Source organism: Muscardinus avellanarius (genome assembly GCF_963383645.1).
Source record: "Muscardinus avellanarius genome assembly, chromosome: 15".
Classification (NCBI taxonomy): domain Eukaryota; kingdom Metazoa; phylum Chordata; class Mammalia; order Rodentia; family Gliridae; genus Muscardinus; species Muscardinus avellanarius.
Genome location: NC_137801.1, coordinates 6,680,549 through 6,704,656, shown reverse-complemented (window position 1 = coordinate 6,704,656; position 24,108 = coordinate 6,680,549). Strand labels below are relative to the sequence as shown.

General features: G+C 44.1%; 1 protein-coding gene across 1 annotated transcript in view; it reads right to left on the bottom strand.

The window, feature by feature from the left end:
• TAF1B (TATA-box binding protein associated factor, RNA polymerase I subunit B) overlaps positions 1 to 22,194 on the bottom strand; it is a gene marked incomplete at both ends in the record, with an annotated part of 68,066 nt that extends 45,872 nt beyond the window's left edge. The window contains 7 exons of the mRNA XM_080711222.1: positions 3,053 to 3,209; positions 9,281 to 9,428; positions 12,931 to 13,026; positions 13,856 to 13,953; positions 16,205 to 16,292; positions 20,837 to 20,935; positions 22,177 to 22,194. Coding sequence (XP_080567348.1) covers positions 3,053 to 3,209; positions 9,281 to 9,428; positions 12,931 to 13,026; positions 13,856 to 13,953; positions 16,205 to 16,292; positions 20,837 to 20,935; positions 22,177 to 22,194 — 704 coding nt within the window. The remainder of the gene's footprint in view (positions 1 to 3,052; positions 3,210 to 9,280; positions 9,429 to 12,930; positions 13,027 to 13,855; positions 13,954 to 16,204; positions 16,293 to 20,836; positions 20,936 to 22,176) is intronic.
• Between the last annotated feature and the right edge of the window lie 1,914 nt (positions 22,195 to 24,108).

The window sequence follows — 24,108 nt, the reverse complement described above, 5'->3', positions numbered from 1 at the left end:
TTACCAGTGGCTCCATGTAAATTCAAAGTGCAGCTCGAATTTCACCTTCTCTAAGCACCAATCTAAAGGAGCCACTGGACACCGCGATACCGTCCTGCTCCAGTCTTCGGCACCGCACTTCCTTCTCAGGGCTTTGTTCATTACTTCTTTACCAGCTCATCTGTCCCTCCATGAGTCTCGAGCTTCAGCACAGCAGACACTGGATCTCCATGGTTCATTACAGGATCTCAAGGTCTACACTCTGGAGTAATACCTGAATGTAGCACATATTCAGTAAACACTGGAATAAATAAATGCTGGCCGTTTTTATTTCTTACTTTGTTATTGCTGACTGGGCAGGTTCGGTGCAGGCTATGTGAAAGGTCTGAGTATATCCTAAGGATGATGGATACTGCCAGGAGTCGCGCACACAGTCAGCATAAGTCGTGTGGGTATTCTAGCCAGGCTAACCATCGGCTTGCTTCAAATCAATATTCTTTAAATACTTTTTTCAAAGTATGGCCTCAGCTCTCAAACTTCAGCATTCATAAGAATCCCCTGGAGGGCCTATAAAAACAGATTACCAGATTACCAGGTCCTACCGCCAGGGGTTCTGATTCAAAAGATCTGGAATGGGTCTAATAATTTGTATTTCTCTCAAGTTCCCAAGTCATGCTGAAATTTTGGTCAGGAAGCAATATTTTGAGAATCTGAAACTTCAAGAGTTCTTTTTGGGAGAAAACCAGAGAACCAGGACCAATGGTGACAGCCCATTCTTCTCCTACTGCCCCAAGCAACTAAGCTCAGTTCCCAAATAAAAGTCCTCCAGCTAACCAGATCCTACCTCCCTGAAGGCATTCTAGAACCGCTGGTGGGAGGGGCGCAGGAGAGAGTGAGGGGACGGGGTCTCGCTCGTCCTCCTGAGCACACACAATACTCTCCTGAGTGGAGTCGCGCCTGAGTATTTCCTCCGACTTGTTCTAGGAGAGCTTTGTTGTCCACGTTAGACTGCTCTGGGTGGGATGCCTGGCCCCTTACCTGCTCTAAAGGCATGATTAGATGAGTGTTTGTGAAAGGTGCCTCTGGTTATGAGGAGGAAGATGGAAAGGAGCGACACAAGAATGCAGGCAGAGACCTGGGACGCTGAGCAGTCCAGGTGAGGACAGAGACGGCAGACTGCAGGGAACACAGAAGAGAATGGTTCTGAGAGTTAACCTGGGTACACTGGTTGGACATGACTGACTGCACAAGGAGAGGGGGCAAGCGTCAGGGACGGTCCCTCAGATTCTGGACAGACACATCAGACGCATGGAATTTACTAAAGAAAAACTGGAGACGGAGCTGGATTAAGAAGACAGACGGCAGCCGGGCGCGGTGGCGCACGCTTGTAATCCCAGCATTCGGGAGGCAAGACCAGAGGATCACAGTTCAGGAACAGCCTCAGCTACTTAGTGAGGCCCTCCACAACTCAGTGAGACTTGGTTTCAAAATAAAGAATAAAAAATAGGGCAGGAGGTGAAGCTCGGAGGTCGAATGCCCCTGGGTTCCATCCTCAGACCCGCAAAAAAAAAAAAAAAAAGAAGACAAGAAGACAGATGGTGAGCCTCTTTTCGCCCATGCTGATCTTGAGGTACTACAGACATCCAGGTGGTTGCGTCCAGCAGGCGGCTGTAGAGATGAGTAAATGGGTTTGGCTTTCAGTAGACAAGTCTGGGCTAGACACATAAATTTGGGAGTCACCAGCACACAGGGCAATTAAAGTCTTGGAAGAAGATGACATCACTCAATGAGGGCATACAAAGCAAGATGAGGTTTTCAACTTAAGAATAAAATTCACCGAATCATGGGCTATCTGCATGCAGAGTTAATCACACCTGAGAAAAGCCTTGTTATTTGGTTGATGTGGCCAAATTCAAAGGCGTGATCATCGTTTACTGAAAGCATGCCATTTAATAAAAAGGCCTGGTACCATGAGCAATGATGACGACAACGATGAAAATAGAAACGACCCCGGCCAGCACTGAGTTCTAATTATGGGCCAGGCACTTCCCAAGGGCTTCTCGTGGAGTACTAATTACTGAACGTAGTTACAGTCTGGGAGGGAGCGAGTATTATCAGCCCCGTTTTACCAACGAAGAAACACAGCAGAGAGAAATTAACGTACACAAGGTCACACAACAAATAAGTGGCATAGCCAGGAGTCCAGCTCCAAATTGGGCTCTCAAGAACACCCGACACAGATTAAACTTAAATGTTATTCAGAACACACAGAAAGGAAGGGAAAAGACTGACACACTAGTGATTTTGGCGCTTCTATTAAGCGAGAAATTATTACGCACAACGCTGTAATTTACTAAACTCATAAACATAACATCCTACAGGCTACCTTGAAAATGCAAATGCCTACCATCTGCATAACCAGTTCTTCCCATAGTTGTGTTTTCACCTTCTCCTAATAAACACAGACACATAGACAACCGTATTTCAACTCTCACAACACCAAAATATACTTTTGTATACCTTACTACTAATTATTTTGCTAACATGAAGAACATTGTTTATCTTTTCTTAGAATAGTACTCAGATTTTTTTTTTTCAGGTCCGAAGGTGGAACCCAGGGGCATCTGACCTCCGAGCTACACCCCTGCCCTATTTTTTATTCTTTATTTTGAAATCAGGTCTCACTGAGTTATAGAGGGCCTCACTAAGTAGCTGAGGCTGTCTACGAACTGGGATCCTCCAGGTCTCAGCCTCCCAAATGCTGGGATTACAAGCTTGAGCCACCATGCCTGGCCTATTCAGGTATTTTAATATCACTTTTCTCTTCAAAGCATTTTATTCACATTAGATAATTAAATTTTAAATATCTCACATGAGATAAATACTATTACTTCCACTATATAAATAAGAAAACCAAAGAGATCGGTTACTAGCCTAGGGAAGATTAAATTTCAGAATCAGAACCCAGGCTACCCAACCTTTCCAGTCTCTTCTCTTGTAAAATTCAAAATATTAAAAGCCGTTCCCTTAGTTCACAGGGATAATAGGCAGAAATGTTGCACATTTAGCTTACCTCACAAGATCTGAAAGAGTAATTGTTTCTCTCTGCCAAAGTAATGACAGATAGCAGAAAGCGAGTGTCCTTGGCACAGTCATCTTCAGAGCTCCCTTTTCCTTCCGTGCTGAGTATTCAACTCCATCGAGAGATCCAGAACAAACAGACGTAGATTCTTAAGAGGATAAAGCAAGAGTTTTAAAAATTCAAGAAACTACTCAGGATAATGAAAGATGACAACAGAGAAAAACAAATAGGCATTTTAAGTATCTTAAAATTAGGTTACAATCACTCAACTTTACAAAGAGTAATTTAGCAATAAAGGGCTATGAAAGTGTAGAAGAAATCAGCCATAATAGTAATTGAGGCCAGACAGGGTAGCACCCAGCTCTAATCTCAGCTACTAAAGAGGCTGAGACAGACGGATCACAAGTTTAAAGCCATCCTGGGTAAATTAACAAGACCTTGTCTAAAAAATAAAAATGAAAGAAAAAAATAATAAAAACCCTGGTAACAAATCTAAGGAATTCAAAGATATCTACAATGAAAATTACAGAAAGATTCAGAAAGAAATGAATAAGACACTAGAAGATGGAAAGACCTCCCATGTTCATGGATAGGCAGAATCAATACTGCTCAAATGGCATTATTACTAAAAGTGATCTAAAATTCAATGCAGTCTCCATCAAAATACTAAGCACATTCTTCAACGAATTACAAATAAGTGCCAAAATTCATATTAAAGAATCTTTAATGGAAGAATTAAAGACCCGAAGTGATTCTAAGCAAAAACAGTGACACTAGAGGCATCACAATAGCCTTTTAAGTTATACTACAATGCTACAGTAACAAATACAGCACTGTACTATCATAAAAATAGACACACAGACCTGTGGAATAGAAGACACAGAGACAAACCCAGATACAGCCATCTGATCCTTGAGAAAGGTGCCAAAAACATACTCTGGAGAAAATATAGCCTTTTTAATGAGTGGTGCTGAGAAAACTGGATATCTATATATTTAAGAATGAGATCCCTATCTCTCACCCTGCACAAAAGTCAACTCAAAATGGATCAAAGACCTGGTTATTATACTGGAAACTGAGCAACTGTTAGAAGAAAACATAGGGTCGCCAGGAGTGGTGGTACACGCTTGTAATTCCCGCACTTGGGAAGTGGAGACAGGAGGATCATGCAGGTTCGAAGCCAGCCTCGCTGGCTTAAGAGACCCTGTTTCCAAATAAAATATAAAAAATAGGTCTGGGAGTGTAGCCTGGAGATAGAAGGGTTCCATCCCCAGTACCATCAAAAAAAAAAAAAAAAAATAGGGTCAATACTCCAATACAGTTGCAGGTGACAACTTGCTCAAGAGGACTCCTAAAACTCAATAAATAATTCAAGAATTAATACATGGGATGCTATCGAAATAAAAAAGCTTATGTACAGCAAAGGAAACAAAGGCATGAAAGTGAAGCCTACAGAATGAGAGAAAATCTTTACCAGCTACTCTTCTAACCGAGGATTAATACACAAACTATATAAAGAACTCAAGAAATTTAACATAAACATGCACACACACACACACACACACACACACACACACACACACATTCAGTCAAATGAACTAAACAGGCACTTCTCAAAAGAAGAAAAACAACTGGTCAACAAATATATTTTAAAAATGCTCAACATCTTCAGCAATCAAGAAAATAAATGCAAATCAAAAATACAGAGATTTTATCTCATTCCAGTTAGAATGGTAGTCATCAAGAATATAAATAAAGCTGGGTGTGGTGGTGCACACTTGTAATTCCAGTACTTGGGAGGCTGGGACAGGAGGATGACAGGTTGGCCGCCAGCCTCAGCTACTTAGTGAGGCCCTTCACAACTCAGAGAGACCCTGCTTCAAAATAAAGAATAAAAATAGGATTGGAGGTGTACCTCAGATAGAATGCAGCTGGGTTCAATTCCCAGAGCTGGGAAAAAGAAAAATCTATTTTAGAGGGAGGTGGACTAGAGATAGGAATTTTAAGTTTCAGGATATGGCTAGCTAAGCCAGAGTATTAGGGAAAGTCACCTCCAGGGCGAGAGCAGAGAAGCAGGACTAGGAATGAATGGCTTTAAGAAACGCCAGCCTGTCTTGGACAGACACTCTCAAAATCCTTTTTCAAAATCCCCTTTTCCAAATTCTACAAATCCTTTCTTCACGTACAACTGCGTAACTGGAACTTTCTCTAACTTGTCCATTTGTTATCTGTAATATAAACACTTGAAGGGGCGGGCAGACTTGCTCACCATTCTGGACACTGTGTCTCCATGTCCACACGGTTTCTGGCAGAGCAGGAACCCCATAATGTTCAGTGAGAAAATGCCTAACACTTCTAAGAGTTCCTTCTAGAGAAATAATATACATACATACATACATACATACATACATACATACATATATATATATATATATATATATATATATATATGTTTGGGTTTTTTTGGTAGTACTGGGGGTGGAACCCAGGGGCTTTCTACCTCCGGGCTATACTCCCAGACCTATTTTTTTTTTATATTTTATTTGGAAACAGGGTCACACTAAGTTGCTGAGAGCCTCACTAAGTAGCTGAGGCTGGCTTCAAACTTGTGCGATCCTCCTGTCTCGGCCTCCCAAACTCAGGGATTACAAGCGTGCGCCACCACGCCCGGCTCTAGAGAAATAATTTTTAAACATGCAAAGGTTTAGGGGGAAGGAATATTGCGCAATTCTTCATAATAATAAAAAACAGAACAACCTGCTGGGCGTGGTGGCGCACGCTTGTAATCCCCGCGCTTGGGAGGCAGAGACAGGAGGATCACACAGGTTCGAAGCCAGCCGTGCTGGCTTGAGACCCTGTTTCCAAATTAAAAAGTATACAAGCTGGGCATGGTGGCGCATGCTTGTAATCCTAGCATTTGGGAGGTTGAGACAGGAGGATCATGGTTCGCGGACAGCCTCAGCGATTTAGTGAGACCCTGTTTCAAAACAAAGAATACCCCTCTACCGCCAAAAAAAAAAAAAAAAAGAAAAAAAAAAGAAATTCCAAATAAAAAAGTATACAAAATAGATCTGGGAGTGTAGCCCAGAGGCAGAAGGGCTTCCAGCAACCCCAGTACCACTAAATAAATAAATAAATAAATAAATAAATAAAACAACCTAAATGCTAAGAATATGCTAGAAGTTTAATTAAATAATGCCATGCAGAGGTACTAAAAAAGCCTCCACCATGTTTTAGGTCAGTGGTTCTGAAAGAACAGTCTTTGGATCAGCAGACACTCAAATTACTTCAGTTTAACAAGACTTCCAGGAGATTCTGATGAATGCTAATAATTGAGATCCAATAATATTTTATTTCCATAAAATATTGTTACATATACATATAATTTTATGTACTCATTACATCATATAAGGACTTCCAGTTAAGATGGCAGATTTAAAACACACATTAGCCTCTGCTCTCTCCTACAATGGCAATTATTATAAAGGAATTAAAAAGATATAAACCCAAGAACAAATAACATGAAAAAGGAGACAACAGCAATGAAATTTTAGAAACTAGAAAACCATTAAGATTAGATGCCCAGCCAGCAGCGGGGAGAGCCAAAAGTAACCTTATTTTCCACTGGGGACTCTTTAAAGGCTCAGGGATTGGTTGAATTAGGCAATTAGATACCTCTGGAGGCCGGGCGTGGTGGCGCACGCTTGTAATCCCCGCGCTTGGGAGGCAGACAGGAGGATCACACGCAGGTTCAAAGCCAGCCATGCTGGCTTAGGAGACCCTGTTTCCAAAAATAGGTCTGGGAGTGTAGCCCGGAGATAGACAGGCTTCCAGGAACCCCAGTACCACCAAAAAAAAAAAAAAAAAGATACCTCTGGAAACTAAATGAAGGCGGAGCTAGCACCGGAGGACCACTTCCAGGTCTGATTAAGGAAGAGTAAAGGCCTGGCTGGGCTCAGTGACAGAGCTCCCGTCTGTGTGTGAAGCCTGGGTCAGTCCCCAGCCCACACGTGCACACACAAGAAACAGATTCAGCTCTATGTGCCACACGATTGCCCCTCCTAATTCTGGCATGAAATTAGAAGCCCCCTTTAGAGAGTAAAACAAGGGGTCTCTAAACAGGACACGCAGTCATACTGAGTCAGAATTAACCTCCTGCGTGCTAGCCAGGCCCGCTCACTCTGGCCTTCCTCTTGTTCAGTCCCCAGAACACTGACAGCCAGGATAACACATGTGCAAAGGAGACTGAAAAGAGGTTTCTTTGGGGAATCTGTTCAGCTCAGGGAGAAAATATTTAAAGATAATGCTGGAGGTCCCCTAAGAAAATAATCCAGATAGATCAACCTAGGTACAGAGCAGAGCTGACCAGACTCCCCCCATCCTCGGGTGGTAAGGTCAGAACCAGGGCCTCCACTGACCTATATTCCAGCCCCTTGTTTCCATCTTGAAATAAGAAGGGACATGTAAGACTCATTTTTGTCAAATGATTAATTTGACAAAAGCCTCTCATGTAAAAAGCAGGGGTCAAAACAATTAAATCAAGGGGAAATATTTATATATCTATGAAATAAGAAAAGATACCCTATGAAAATGAGGGAACAAACCAGGAAGGAAGATGGATTGGGATCCAGGAAGTAAGAAGTGCAAGAGGAGAGAGGTGACAGGTCAGGTGTGGGAGACCCCAAGGTGGCCCGGCCCCAGGTCTAGCCTGTGCAGGGCAGAAGTGCCAGTGAGACGTCCTGCAAAGAGGAGCTGATACAGAACCGAGAGCATCGAGAGGAAACTAAGAACCAGGAGGCAGGCTGAAGATACGTTAATGATGCACTAGAGATTGGTAAGTAGAAAACATTAATAACCAACTCTGGGAAAGACCAAAGGATATACAGAAAAATAATCATAGGTGGCTGTATGTTTCAGTTCTGAATGGCATTTACATATACATGTGCACTCATTTGAGCACTAAATGTTGATCTGCTAAAAAAAAAAAAAAGTGCAAAAAAAAAAAAAGTAGGAAGCTAGAGAGCGCGAAATGTCTAGCCCGGTACAGGTGCCAACTTGGGAGGGAGGCAGCGAGAGGCGTGTGAAGGCGCTAAGCACCATCTTCACGAGGGACTCCTATCCCGGAGCAGACCAAGAGCACCAGCCCGGGAGCGTGTGCTGCGGATGCGGGATTCAGAAGAGTGGAAAATGAAGGCCTTTGAGGAACAGAAAATTTTGGAGGACTGGTAAACTACATTTTTTTCCCCAATTTTTTATGACAAGACTTGGAGAATTATTTGGATTAAATCTTGTAGAATTTTGATTAAATACGTAAAAGAATGAAGTAGTTCATATTTTTTGTAAAAAACAACTAAATCTTTTCCTCTCTCTAAACAGATATAAAGAAAAAATTTCTGGATGATCAGCTATAGCAATGGTGATTATTTCTGGGTGGTACAATAACCAGTGATTTTATTTTCTTTGTGACTGTCTGTATTTTATAGTTTATATTAGGTTTTATTCATAATTTTAATGCAAAACCAAAAGAAGCTGGTGTGGTGGTGCACACCTTTAATTCCAGTACTGGGGAGGTTAAGACAGGAAGATCACAGGTCTGAAGCCAGCCGCAGCAATTTAGCCAGACCCTGTTTCCAAATAAAAAAATAAAATAGGGCTAGGGGTGTAGCTCAGAGATAGAATGTGCCTGGGTTTAGTTCCTAGCACCACGCAAACACACAGATACAAAAATAAAATAATAAAAAAAACTAGGAAGGTCTAGAGATCATAATCCATTAAAAAAAAACCCAACAACCTGAGCGTGATGGCACACACCTGTAATATCAGTACTTGGGAGGACACAGGAGGATCACAGGTTCAATGACAGGCTCAGTAAATAGTGAGACTCATCAAAAGAAACCAAGCAAGAAAATCCCCTAATGTACGTAAACAAAATAATCATGATCTATTCAAAGGCACTGACATCTTCTTTTAAAAGGCTTCACTGGTTTTAGAGGCATGGTCTTCTGGGATTGTATGAGTTCAGGCTTGCATGAAAAGGTAAAGCGACCAGGCATGGTGGCGCTCCATTGCTGAGGCTGGCCTTGAACGTCAGATCCTCCTGCTCAGCTTCCCAAGTCCTGGGATTACAGGCCTGTGTCTCCATGCCAGGCTAGATTAGATTATGCTTAAAAGAGGCAGCTCCACCTTTACCGTGCTAAACCACTAAGTTCCCATTTTTACCTGACTGTGATGCTTTCATGATGGGAAAAGGCTTCTGAGTTTCGGTGTCAGACTGAGACTCAGCTCCACTTCCCACAAAAGAAAGACAGGAATCACTGAACAGCTCAGGCTCACTAGCCCAGTCTGAACTTAGGCTATCATCCAAGACCTGTTCATAAAACAACATAAAGAAAAGAATGTATGAGTTTAAAACAGCTGAATTCCAGCCAGGCGTGGTGGCGCACGCTTGTAATCCCAGCGTTTGGGAGGCTGAGACAGGAGGATCGCACAGGTTCGAAGCCAGCCTCAGCTACTTAGTGAGGCTCTCAGCAACTCAGTTAGGCCCTGTTTCCAAATAAAGTATAAAATAGGTCTGGGAGTATAGCCAGGAGGTAGAAAAAGCCCCAGGCTTCCACCCCCAGTAACACACACACACACACACACACACACACACACACACACACACACACACAAAGACCAACAGCTGATTTCTATGACTTTAACAATCCTGACCATCGTAAATACCGTAAAGGAAACCACACAACCATCTGCCAAGTCCCTAAGTTTGAAGTCTTCACTTTTGAACAAAGCTCCCTGACAGCTCGAGCAATGCTTCTTGGAGAAGATGCGTAGCCAGGGTGAGCAAGAAAGCCCTCATCAGGCCGCCTCGTCTTCCAAGAGCTCCTCTCCCAGCACTGGTGCCTTCACAGCAAAAGCATCGGGCGTCGGCAGCGACCCCACGCGTGCTGGCCGGCTTCTTCCAACAGAGCCTGCCTGGGGATCTCTGCTTCCCAAACTTGCTCGTTCTCTTTCTCCTGCCTGAACTGTCTTTTCTTCTTACCCTCTCTCTCTCTCTTTTTTTCTTGGAAATGATAGGTCAGTTCCTTTTTTTCCATGGAATTTTTTCCCATTTGACTGATAAGCAAGCCAGGCAGGGGTAAGGTTTTGAGGAGCTGACTGCAAAAGCAAAGACCTCAGGCCGGCAGGCCAAGAAACCTGATCTCAGGATGTAGAGATGAGACTCCTGCTTAAGCAGCTCACTGGAGAACGAAGCAAAACACTCAGGAAATGGGATAAAGAGCGTGCGTCCTGTGGACAAGCCAGGACAGGGAGGCCCACCGTGACGCCGGCTGAGGAGCGGACTTGCGGCGGAGGCCGCGGGTCCTGCAGCAGCCCCTGCCCGTGCTTCCGGACTGTGCCGCGCCCCAGCCCCTCAATCCCACTTCTCCGCACTCAGAGACACCGTGCTCATTTCTTCTCCCCACAGTGAATGCCACTTCTCTCGTGTCATTCCATCACAGAGGCTGAGACACTAGGATCGCAGGCTCGAGGTCTCAGCAACTTGGCAAGACCCTGTTTCAAAATAAAAAATAAGAGGGCTGCGGGTCTAGCTTGGAGGTAGAAGGCCCCGGGGTTCAATCTCTAGTACCAAAAAACAAACAAAAATTATAAACCTTTCCCTTGACTCCAGCTACCAACCTTTCTGTATTTCTTTGAGCAAAATGCCTCAAAAGAAAGTCCATATCCAGCCGGGCGTGGAGGTGCACGCTTGTCATCCCAGCATTCGGGAGGCTGAGACGGGAGGATCGCGGTTCACGGACAGCCTCAGCTACTTAGTGAGGCCCTCTGCAACTTAGTGAGACCCAGTTTCAAATTAAAAAATAAAAAAAACTAGGGCAGGGGGGATAGCTTGGAGGTCAAATGCTCCCAGGTTCCATCCCCAGACCCGCCAAAAAAAAAAAAAAAAAGTCCAGATCTGTCGTCTCCAGCTTCTCCCCCCAGGTCTATCTCAGTCCCCTTCCAGCTGCACTCCCGCTCCTCACCCATGGCCCTCCTCTTCCCTCATCAAGCGGACCTCAGCCCTCTTCCTGGAGCTTTCCTCACTCCTGGCTGTCTCCTGCCTTGCCAGTCGCTCCCAGACTTCTCTCCTGGCTCCTCTTTTATCCACCATGCCCCATCCTATAGCAGGCCCAGAGCCAGCGCCTGGCCTCCTCCTCTGTCTTCACTCCTTAGTGATGTCACCAGTCTTATGGTTTTAAGTACTAGCTACTATTTTAATTCTAAAATAAAGTGTGTTTCCCCTGAAGTCAGGATGTATCCAGCAACTGGTGTGTGAGAGTACAGTTCTTTCTATCAGAGGATTAGCTTGACTTGGGCTCCACTGTGTAAGCCATGTGTGCTTATATTTTTGTAAAGACAGAATTCTCTGGAAAGTCTGAGTACCAACCCCTCCCCAGGCATCCCGGTCAGCCAGTGGCATAGATTGCGAGGCCATGCTCCCACCAATAGGAGCACAGCACAGAAGCCCTGCACCAAATATAAAGCCACACGTTGATCCCGCACACCTGACTTACAGGTGGCAGGATCCCTTTGTGCAAAAAGTAAATTCACCTTGCTGAGCTGCTTTCAAGTCTGTGTCTCTTCTTACGCCGCCAGAGAAACTGACTTCCGACGGGTGGCCTGCCACGAGTTAATCTAGAGCATTTTTTTTTCATCTTAGGGTTTCTTAAAATAACTACCTTACAGATAATGGCATTTTAGATTTGATGACTAGTGCAGACTGACAGATTTCTACCTCCAGCCCAGACCTCTCTCCTGGAGCAGTGCTTCTTGGGACCTGTTAGAATGAAGGGCCGGGCTCACCTGGGCTGGGTGAGCGAGGCCTGGAATTCTACACTCCCCTACATGTCCCCGTCACCGTCCGACCTCCTCAGGCCCCTCCTCAGGAGGCCCTCCCTGAGCACCCATGCTCACCGCCCTTCCCGCTGCCCTACTGCAGATCCCTTGCATGTATCTCGCATGACTCGGCCACTCTAAACTCCCCATGCTGAGGACCAGCATCACCGAGGACTCCTGGGGAGCCCACAGCCCCAAGTTTTGCACAATTAAGTCAGAATCTTTTCTTCTCTGCCCCACTAGTACTGGATGTCACACACATCAATGATGAGGAAATTTGTCTTTCTCAGCAGTGAAATTATCTTTTATCTCAAATAAAAGTTCCATGGCATATTTATTAAGCAGATAAGAATGAACTACTAAACATATAGCCACTCTGACAGATGTGGGGAGCGGGCTTCACAGACTTGCTTCTTCACATCGAGGCCTCTGAGAAGAGACGCCCGAGCAGAATCTTGAACTGTCAGGTACAGCAAGTAGGTACTCCAAGCAAAAGCAATAACAAAAAAAAAAATTTAATAGCACAATGATAGAAATGCATTAAGCTTGCCGGGCGTGGTGGCGCACGCTTGTAATCCCAGCATTTGGGAGGCTGAGACCTGAGGATGGCGGTTCGCGGACAGCCTCAGCTACTTAGTGAGGCCCTCTGCAACTCAGTGAGACCCTGTTTCAAAATAAAGAATAAAAAATAGGGCAGGTGGTGTAGCTTGGAGGTAGAATGCCCCCGGGTTCCATCCCCAGACCGGTAAAAAAAAAAAAAAGAAGAAGAAGAAGAAGAAATTCATTAAGCTTCTAGCTAGAAAACTCATCAAAATTTCCTTCATGTTTACATAGCCTAATAACGAGTGGCGATTCACTCTAATGTCTAGATGAGGAGTCCTGTCCTGGGCCACACCAGGAGCCTCTTCACTGAAGATCCTGCCAGGCATCAGAATCCCAGGTGCAAGCACACGCCAGCCCCAACTCTGCGTTCTGCGTCTCACGGCACGACGTACCTGCGCTTTCCTCCGGCTGGTATAAACTGGGTTTTGACAGTATGCCTGCTTGCTCTTCTGAAGGTAACGCTTCCAGAAATTGTGTAAAACTTCATCCTGCGGTGGAAGGGAGACGGACGGCGATTTGGTTGAGACGACAACTGCACAGGCTGACACCAGGGTCTCTTGCACTTCACACGTGGCTCCGCCCATGCATTCTCCCCAAGAGCACCAAGAACATCGCAACAGCGTGTATGTGGAAACGCTAAAGGAAGTTCTTTTCATCTTGGATTTTAGAGAGAGGAAGGACGTAACAGTCACATAGCTAAATTCCAGCCTTCTATATATCAAGTGAATTCAGGATCAGAGAAAGAAAATAACTTATCCATGATTACACTTCTAGTCAGGGGCAAAGCGCCTAGTGTTGTTACTGGTTCTCCTACTCCAAACCTTAGTGTTTCAGCATTACAATGTAACCTAATATCTAAACACAAGTAGACTTACCTTTTTTTTTTTTTTTTTGGCAGTACTGGGGATTGAACCCAAGTGCACTCTACCTACAAGTGATACCCCCAGCTCTATTTTTATTTTTATTTTTTTTGTTGGTACTGGGGTTCCTGGAAACCCTTCTACTTCCGGGCTATACTCCCAGACCTATTTTTTTAAATATTTTTATTTGGAAACAGGGTCTCTTAAGCCAGTGCGGCTGGCTTTGAACCTGCACCATCTTCCTGTCTCCGCCTCCCAAGTGCAGGGATTACAAGTGTGCACCACCACGCCCGGCCCTATTTTTTTATTCTTCATTTTGAAACAAGGTCTCACTAAGTTGTTAAGGGCCTCACTAAGTAAGTAACTGAGGCTGGCCAAGAGTCTGTGATCCTCCTAGCTCAGCCTCCCAAGTACTGGGATTACAAACATGTGCCACCACGCCTGGTGTTAGGCTTACCTTTAATTCAGGGCCCACTCCAAGGTTCTTTAGGGCTTCTGCTTGTTGATAAAGTATGTGCTGAAAACCTTCACATACATACCAATCCCAGCCTTTTTCTAAATGACAAATAACCATGTTAGACATTTGTACTCCTCATTTACTATGTTACTACATAATTACAATTTGCTTACTGATTGTAATTTGGGTTTTTTTTGTATCCTAAATAGAACTTTCATTTTTACATTCTCTTGTTTCTAATTTGTCAAATTTGTATTCAAATACTAAAACTAAATATTTTATGTAACTTATCAGACTTTAAATGTTTTCCATTATCTATAATTTTTCTGAAATATTAAACTAAAAGAAAGAGAGCGAATTAAACACAGTGTAGCAAGTCTTTAAATGTGTATTCTGAGCCGGGCGTGGCGGCGCTCGCTTGTCATCCCAGCATTCGGGAGGCTGAGACCGGAGGATCGCGGTTCGCGGACAGCCTCAGCTACTTATTGAGACCATTTGCAACTCAGTGAGACCTGGTTTCAAAATAAAAAATAAAAAATTGGGCAGGGGGTGTAGCTCAGAGGTCAAATGCCTCTGGGTTCCATCCCCAGACCCACAAAAAAAAAAAAAAAAATGTGCATTCTGCTCAACAATGCCCAGCAGAACCACAAATCAGAGCACTCAGACAACTGCTTCTACCCCTATCCATTCCCACTCACAAGGGGTCAATGAATTATTTGGTGAATAAATGACAAATGTCAAGATCTGATGGCCCGAGAGTACAGGGAAGGGCCAAGGAAAATCAAGCGCTCAGTGGCATCTGCTCCTCTGGAGAGAGCTCTAGGTGACAGGGAGACAGTGAAAGCCAGGGCACCGGCACTGCTCTGTCTGTACCAGGTGTGCGCTAGGCATTTTAAATAAGTTATTTTCTTGAATCCTCAAAACAAGCCTATGATTATTAAGAAATCTGCCACCGTGATGAAGAGAGCTAATGTCAGGCTACTGCAGCAACCACTGGCGAACACTAAAGTCCAGGGAAGACCCTTGTGTTTTATGCCTTACTGCTGGATAAACACTGAAACTCTTTGGAAAGCATACGGTCACATTTTTATTTAGAGAGTGTGAGAGAGACAGAGAGAGAGAGAGAGAGAGAGAGAGAGAGAGAGAGTGTGTGTGTGTGTACTCGCGCATGTATCCTTAAAGCTACTTCACGCAGGAGAGCCCACCATTACCATTACTCTGGTTTCAAACTTGAGAATCTGCATTGGCTAGACTTTGCCTCAGATCCTTCTCAATAGTGGTTAATCACTTTTACTCACTGGATCAGTGAAATAGATTACCTTTCCACACACACCTGCACTGAGGCTATCTGGAGACAATAATCTTCCCCACTTTAACCGGGTGTGTAACAAACACAATGTGGCAAATGAATTTCTGAAAATTGGGTATCACACTTAACTCATCTTTTTTTTTTTTTTTTGGTGGTGCTGGGGTTCCTGGAAGCCCTTCTATCTCCGGGCTACACTCCCAGACCTATTTTATATTTTTGAAACAGGGTCTCTGACGCCGGCGTGGCTGGCTTTGAACCTGTGCGATCCTCCTGTCTCCACCTCCCAAGCGCGGGGATTACAAGCGTGCGCCACCACGCCCGGCCTATTCTTTATTTTAAAACAGGGTCGCACTGAGTTGCAGAGGGCCTCACTAAGTAGCTGAGGCTGTCTGTGAACCGCAACACTCCTGTCTCGGCCTCCCCAGCACAGGGATTACAAGCGTGCGCCACCACGCCTGGCTCATACTTAACTCATCTAACCTGACAATTCTGCAAGTGAATCCTTTCACAAAATAATTATTTTCCTTTAATAGCATAGAAAATCATGTTACAATCAATAATAGTATAGAACAGAACATATGCCAGTAGATAAAAAGTAACTCAATGACAATAAGGAATTAAAAAAAGAATGTTTCAATAAATTTGCTTCCAATTTTACCATGAAGAATTACCAACTTTAATTCTACTTTGCATAATCTGCTTAAAAACATGAGATTTTTCTCTAGTATATTTCTTATTTATTTATTTTGGTACTAGGGACTGAACCCAGAGGCATTCTACCTCCAAGCTATACCCCCAGCTCCATGTTATTTCTTATTTGGAAACAAGTTTTCACTAGATTGCTGAGAACCTTGCAAAGTAGCTGAGGCTGGGTTTGAACCTGTGATCCTCCTGTCTCGGCTTCCAAGGACTGGGACTCCCAGTGTGCCTGACCACACCTGGCTCAGTATCTATTTTAAACTTCATTCTATGTCCCCAAGTTGTGCAGGTGACGAGGTAAAGAATAAAGACTGCTGAGCACATATGAAGAAAATGCTTACCTAACTTTCTTTTCCTTTTAAGCCCTTTGTTGACGGTTTTGATCTTGGTATTAGAAATACCATCAGTGTTTACGACTTCCTTAGATCTCTGCAGAAAACAAAAGCAGGTCTTAGGAAGACAGTTTCATGCTCCCTCCCAGCACAGAACCCGGTTTGCTCTGGGAAACACAAGACCACATCAGAAATGCCAAGACCAATAATGGTAACAACTTGGGAAAATTATGTAAATTGTAACATTCTAATTAATCTTTCTGTTGCTTTTTATTCAAAATTTCTTGGTTCCTAAAACAGTACCTCAGCAATAGTGACTGCCACATACCTGTTAAGTGAATAAGCTTTATTTAAAATCACTGATTAACTTTTTCAAGCCAAGTGAAAAGTCCAATCTGCTTTTTCCTCCTACAAGCACACTTTGGTATTAACAACTTCTGTTTACCATAACTGCTGGTGCCCACCCTACACGGGCTTAGTCTCTTCCTCCTTTTTCCTGTGTTTGAATATTGCTCTAACACTGCTCTCATTTCTGAAGTTATAAAAGTACTACTTTTTATGGGGTTTGTTTTGTATTGTTGGTAGTACTGGGGATTTCACCCAGGGGCCTCTCAGTTATAGCCCCAGCCCAGTTTTTAATTTTGAAACAGGGTCTTGCTAAGTTGCTAAGGCTAGCTTCAAACCCACAATCCTCTGGTCTCAGCCTCCAAAGTACTGGGATTATAGATGTGTGCCACCTTGCCCTGCCTACTTCTTATGTTTAATGAAACTTACAGATTTTTTTGTTTTTTTTTTTTGCAGGTCTGGGGATGGAACCCAGGAGCATTTGACCCCCGAGCTACAACTCCTGCCCAATTTTTATTTTGAAAAAGGGTCTCACTAAGTTGCGGAGGGCCTCACTAAGTAGCTGAGGCTGTCCGTGAACCATGATCCTCCAGTCTCAGCCTCCTGAATGCTGAGATGATGTAAATGGTTAGTATAATTCAGACCAAAGTCTTCAGTTCCAACTGCTCTCAAGGTCAGGTATCTAAGATTTTGGCTGTCTCGCAGCCAGAATTAAAATACTGAGTCTTAATGCTAAAGAAAGGTTGAAGGTTTTAAACAAGGTACATTATTAGATTTTTCAAAATTTAGATGTTTAGAATAAAATATATCTTTAACTCTCCTTAAGAATAAAAGAGCCGGGCACACACTTGTAATCCCCGCGCTTGGGAGGTGGAGACAGGAGGATCGCGCAGGTTTGAAGCCAGCCTCAGCTACTTAGTGAGGCTCTTAGCAACTTAGTGAGACCCTTTTTCTAAATACAATATAAAATAGGGCTGAGGGTGTAGCCCGGAGGTAGAAAACCCCTGGGTTCCACCCCCAGTACCACTAAATAAACAAACAAACAAATAAATAAACAAATAAATAATAAAAATAAAATAGAACTGGGGTGTAGCTCAGAGGTAGAATGTCGCTGGGTTCAATCCCTAGTGCCAAACTATATTTTTTCCACAAATGTTCAGAATAACAGAAAAAAAATTACTAAGACAGGAGATTCACTGTCCTCACACACTCCATCCCTCCTCTTTTAGAGAAAAAAAGAGGGAAAGAGACAAAAGGAAGTTACTGAAATGTGCGTTGAGATCGTTGGTGATTGTACCTTCCATCTTTACAAAATCTCCATACTTCCCATGATAAACATACGTTACTCTTAGAATCATAAAAATGTATTCAGTTCACACAATTCTGGCCGATACTTTTATTTAATACCCATAAAATCTTGCAAAAAAAAAAAAAATCTACGTCCTCAATTGGCCAGCATTCAGACCTTAAGTTCTTTGTCCTGGAGAAAACATACTCGATAAGCTTCTGCTTCCTTTATCAACTCAGAACATTTTTTTCAGACTGCACAGAGTGCCTGGAGCTAGAAGGATTATTAGAGTAAACTGGAGAACAATGAAAGTGGCAGGAAAAGTGGGCAAGGTGCACCAGGATTTCCATCTTTCGTAGGTGTAACTACTGTGCCGTTCCACCTGCCAGATCCTACCACACTCCACCGCTCCAGGGAGCGCCGACCACATCACATTCAACGTAACGAGCGCACCTGGATTGCTACCAAGCCAAGGCAACTCCTGAAACTGCACAACACACCGCTGCCCTTGGAAGGCACGTTCTGAGGGGGGTTCTTGCCTTAATAAAAAATGTTGCCCACCTTCAGGAACTCCACATTCTTGACAACTCTATACGTGCACTGCAGTGAAAAGTAGCAGGGAGTGAGACCACTGGTGCCTTCATACACCTCAGAGCAGGGGACCGGACTGCACACATTTCAAGTGTACAATTTGCTGTATTTGCATGTGTGTGTGTGTGTGTGTGTGTGTACATAAATACCAGTGAGTATATAAACATCTCCATAAAGCCGCCACCATAACTAAGATACTGTCTCCATCGCCCCAACCCCAACAGTTCCACTGGGTGAGCACACATCTTGTTCCTATCCTGTGTAACTAAATGGGAAACAAACATAAGCATTTCAGCTACAGACTGAAGAAAAACGCCTGCTTCACAGAAAAGTACTTGTGTGATAAATTAACCACTCTCCTCAAGGGGAGGCATTGTTTTTTCCTTGTTCCATATATTTTTCCAGGTTTTCAGTTGTTTAAAGTCGGAAGGTAACTTAGTCCCTGCCACTCCACACTGGACAGAAGCAGACGCCTACAGTCACTCTTATCTGTCCCAATTTGTTTTTCCTAAACCTAGGTGGTGAAGGTAATATGTGTTCCTTCCTGGCCCTGTATGCTTTCAGCAGATCCTTTCCACAGAGAAGACAAGCATGTCCAGCCTGTCCAGCTGGCCACACCCCTGCTTATTCTGGCTCTAGTGACCTGCAAGCATGGTCACCAGAACAGGTCCTAGTGCCCCCAGGGTGAAGTCCCGCTTATTAAGGTTACAGAGGACAGTATGACCACCTGTATTTTAAGAGGCAGGTGCGATGTGGAGTTCAGAGACTAGGCTCAAGTCCTAGCGCAACACTGTCCTCAAGTGACTCTGGCACTCACTCAACATAGGAGCCCGCCTTGATCATCTAAAAACAGGCATGACACATCTACCTCACAGGCTGTTAGAAGGAGGAATGAGATAATGGGTAAGAAAACACCCTTTTATTTGTAAAGCACTATATAAAAATAAATTATAATGAAGCATATTTTTCAATACTCCTAACAGCCCTCAATGTGTGTGTGTGTGGGGGGGGTGCTGGGGATGGAACCCAGGGGCATTCTGTCTCCAAGCTAAACCCCTACCCTGATTTTTCATTCTTTATTTTGAAACAGGGTCTAAGTTGCAGAAAGTCTAAGTATTGAGGCTGGCCACGAACCCAGATCCTCCCGTCTCAGCCTTCCAAGTACTGATTACAAATGTGCACCACTACTCCCGCAGTCCTCAATCTTCTAAACCTCTAATCTAGTGCAACAAGTTAAAAACTCTTCAAGCCGGCGTGCTGGCACATGCTTGTAATCCCAGTACTTGGGAGACTGAGACAGGAAGATTGCAGTTTGGAGGACAGCTTCCGCAAGTAGTGAGACTCCATTAACCTAGAGACCCTGTTTCAAAATAAAAATAAACAGGGACAGGAGGATAGCTCAGAGGTAGAATTCCCTTGGGTTCAATCCCCAGTACAACAACAACAAAAACTCTTCAATTCATAGTATTAAAAAAAAAAAAAGCCGGGCGTGGTGGCGCACGCTTGTAATCCCAGCATTCGGGAGGCTGAGACAGGAGGATCACGGTTCGCCGACAGCCTCAGCTACTTAGTGAGGCCCTCTGCAACTCAGTGAGACCCGGTTTCAAAATAAAGAATAAAAAATAAGGCAGGGGGTGTAGCTCAGAGGTCAAATGCCCCTGAGTTCCATCCCCAGATCTGCAAAAAAAAAAAAAAAAAAAAAAGGGCCGGGCGTGGTGACGCACGCTTGTAATTCCCGCGCTTGGGAGGCAGAGACAGGAGGATCGCGCAGGTTCGAAGCCAGCCGTGCTGGCTTAGGAGACCCTGTTTCCAAAAATAAAAAAAATAGGTCTGGGAGTGTAGTCCGGAGATAGACAGGCTTCCAGGAACCCCAGTACCACCAAAAAAAAAAAAAAAAAAAAAAAAAAAGTCACCTTCTAAGTACAATTTTAATTATTTTCCCTTAAACCATAGTCTGAACCATAAATTACTTACAAGCATAGCTCAACATAATTTCAAAAACTCATCCTCAATCTAATTTACAAATTCTGTTTGGTTTTTTTTCAGTACTAGGAAGGAACCCAGAGGCATTCTATTCTCGAGCTATATCCTCAACCCTATTTTTTATCCTTTATTTTGAAACAAGGTCTCACTAAGTTGCAGAGGGCCTCACTAGGTAGCTGAGGCTGTCCATGAGCTGAGTTTTTCCTGTCTAAGCCTCTAAAATGCTGGGATTACAAGTGTGTGCCACCATGCCTGCTCTTATTTACAAATTGCATAACTCCAGGTAAGCACATAAAAACTACTTAAGTTCCTGGAATCTGGGCATAGCATGAGTGATAAAAATATATCCACTTTTTGGAAACTAGGCTATATCCCAGGCTGACACTGCAATGTTTAAAACATCAGCAAATTTGTAAATGATATATGTCACTTACTTCTGTAACATTGTGGCAAGAGGTGCAATAATATTTGCCTTCATCAGTAATACCCCAAGAGACAGCAGCACACTGAGAACAGCGTTCTTTAAACTCTCTCTGTAGAAGGCAGAAATGTGTTATCAAATGACATTCAAAGATAAAATAAATAACACGAGAGAAACACAGCATTCAATACATTGTACCTAAACCCTGCAGGTTTTAGTTCTACTTGGAGGGCTCCTGGCAATATGACCCTAGAAAATATATCAGAGAGATTATCTGCAAACAAGAAGAGGAGTTCAGTCTGTTGAGCAGTATAAAACTGATATTAAACCACTAGAAAAAATAAGCTAAACATGTAATGCATGATGAAAAAAGAAGGAAAAAAGATGGTTGGGAAAACTGGAAAAAAAGACAAATAAGACTTCTTGAACGTGCTGTGAGGGGAAAAAAGATGACAAGATCTAAGTGTAGAAAAGACTTTAAAATTAGAACTACCATTTGGGACTTGCTCTAAGGACACTAAAAACACAACATAAAATCTAGTGCCCTGAAGAACTAGATTTTTTATTAGAGTTGCTTCAAGTTTGGCCTTATTCATTTAGTAGTAAAAAGAATATCAATTATGTATGTACTGAGCATTTTACTAGAGGCTGGAATTCAGTAGTGAGCAAACCAGACCTGGAACCTACTCACAGCACATGCGTATGGCTTACGCATAATTATTTCATCAGTTTACCATTTAGACCCGAACCATCCATCATTCCACACTGAGTATCTACCTTCAGCCCTCCTATCACCATGCTGCCTCTGTACTACGGATTCTGACTCCCAGCTCTTTGGTATCTGACTTGCCATTGATCTAATGACTGAATATTCATGTAATATCAAAGAACGCACCATTTTAGACAGAATGCCAAAAAATAAAATGCATCCCGAATGACAACTTGGTACATTTTCAACGACCTCACACTGACAACTATAATGATAACTGGATACTTGGTGTCCCCGTGAGGATTGGAGAATCCGCAGAGACCGCAGGGGTTCCAGCCTCTCCACCCCGGCTGCGGAGGGAACTCGTGGGTCGAGAAAGGATGAGCCCTGTGGGAGGCTCGCCCACAGGCCCGCGGCTTCCCCCTCCGCTGTAAACACACCCCTACCCACAAACACTGCATCCTCCCTGGCCCAGAACCCCGCCGAGCCAGAAACCCCGGCAGCACTCCCCGAGGCCCGCGGGCCTCGCCCTCGCCCCGCCTCCTCCAGCGCGCCCCAGCCCCGGACGCCTCCCGCGGCGGCTCGGCCTCCCGCCCCGCTGGGCGGGCGGCTCGCAGGGCCCGCCGGGCACGCCACCTCCTCACCGCCTCCTCCAGATCCATCCTCGCCGCCGCCGCGGGGCCCGTTACCCGGGCAGCGAGCGCCGCTTCCGGGAGCCACAGGAAGAGCGCTCCGGCCGGAAACTGCAGCCCACCACTCCGGGTTCCGGTGCCTGCGTGCGCACGGGTGTCCCCACTGATCTCCCCCGGGCAACTCACAGATGCGCCCTCCGCCCTCAGTTTAACATTCCTTATTTATTTATTTATTTATTTATTTATTTATTTATTTACTTATTTATTTATTTTTGGTGGTACTGGGGATGGAACCCAGAGGCTTTCTACCTCCGGGCTATACTCGACCATTTTTTATATTTTATTTGGAAACAGGGTCTCACTAAGTTGCTGAGAGCCTCACTAAGTAGCTGAGGCTGGCTTCGAACCCGTGCGATCCTCCTGTCTCCGCCTCCCAAGCGCGGGGATTACAAGCGTGCGCCACCTTTTAAAATCTCGGTTACTAACTCCATCAGATCAACAACTGGGTGGCGCGACTGCAGAGCGATTCCATCAGGCTTCTTTCCCACGGTCGTTCTCGGGTGGTCCGGGCTGCTCAGGAGGCCTTGCAAGGCAGGCGCCCCAGCGCGGCCGCAGATGCCTCTGCTGATTCCAGCGCGCACTGGCTTTTTAAAGGAGAGGACTCAGGTTTGAAGGAAGCTACACAGGTATTTGAGTTAGATATGTTTCCAGTCACGATTTTCCTCCTTACTTGTGCCTCAGTTTCCTCCTGTGTAAAAATTAGATAATGAGCCAGGCGTGGTGGCGCATGCCTGTAATTCCAGTACTTGGGAGGCTGTGACAGGATTATCGAAGGTTTGAGGCCAGCCTCACCAACTTAGCGAGAACTTGTTTAAAAAATTAATAATAATAATAACAATAACAACAACAACAACCAGGGGGTGTAGCTCAGAGGTAAAAATGTCACTGAATTAAATCCAGCAACTCCCCCCCAAATTAGATATTTACTGTGAGTCTGTTATAGTTAAGCATCACATAATAAATAAAGGCTCAAGAATTTAACTCTTACTGATTCTTCCTGAATATACACATTCTTTATTCTGTTGGTTATACAAGAACTGTTTTAGGTCCTAGGGATTCAGCAGCTAACAAAATAAACAAGAGGTTTTGCCTTCATGGAAATTGTATTCTGGTAGGAATATAATTCTGGTAGGACAAAAAAATAAATAAGGAAAATAAATGCTATGTTAAATTATGTTAAATGGTGGTGGGGAGTGAGGCAGAGCAGGGGATATGAGAGAGGGAGTGACATGAGGTGGTTTCAGTTTGAAATGGGATGGTCAAGATAGCTGGGTGTGGCGGCACACCCCTGTAATCCCAGTACTTAGAAGCTGGGACAGGATGATCACAGGTTCATGGCCAACCTCAGCGATTTAGTGAGGCCCTCCACAACTTAGAGTAGCCCTATTTCCAAGTGTGTGTGTGTGTGTGTGTGTGTGAGAGAGAGAGAGAGAGAGAGAGAGAGAGAGAGAGAGAGAGAGAGAGGGAAGGGGGGCTGGGGATTGAACCCAGGGGCATTCTTCCTCTGAGCTACACCCCTAGTCCTATTTTATTTTTCTTTGAAAACAGGGTCTTGCTAGGTTGATGACTATCTTCGAACCTGTGACCCTCCTATCTCAGCTGCCCATATACTGGTATTACAAGCATATGCTACCATATGGCTTTCCTGTTTCTAAATTTAAAAAATATGTAGGGCTGGAGATAGAGGTCAGAAGTAGAAGGCCTCTGGTTTCAATTCCCAGTACCACACACACACATATGTATGCACACACTAATAATAATAATAATAATTAATGAAACAAAAATAAAGCCAGGTGTGGTGGCGTACATAGGTAATCCCAGTACTTAGGAGGCTGAGACAGGAGGATCCAGGTTAGTGAGGCCCTTTGCAACTTAGTAAGACCC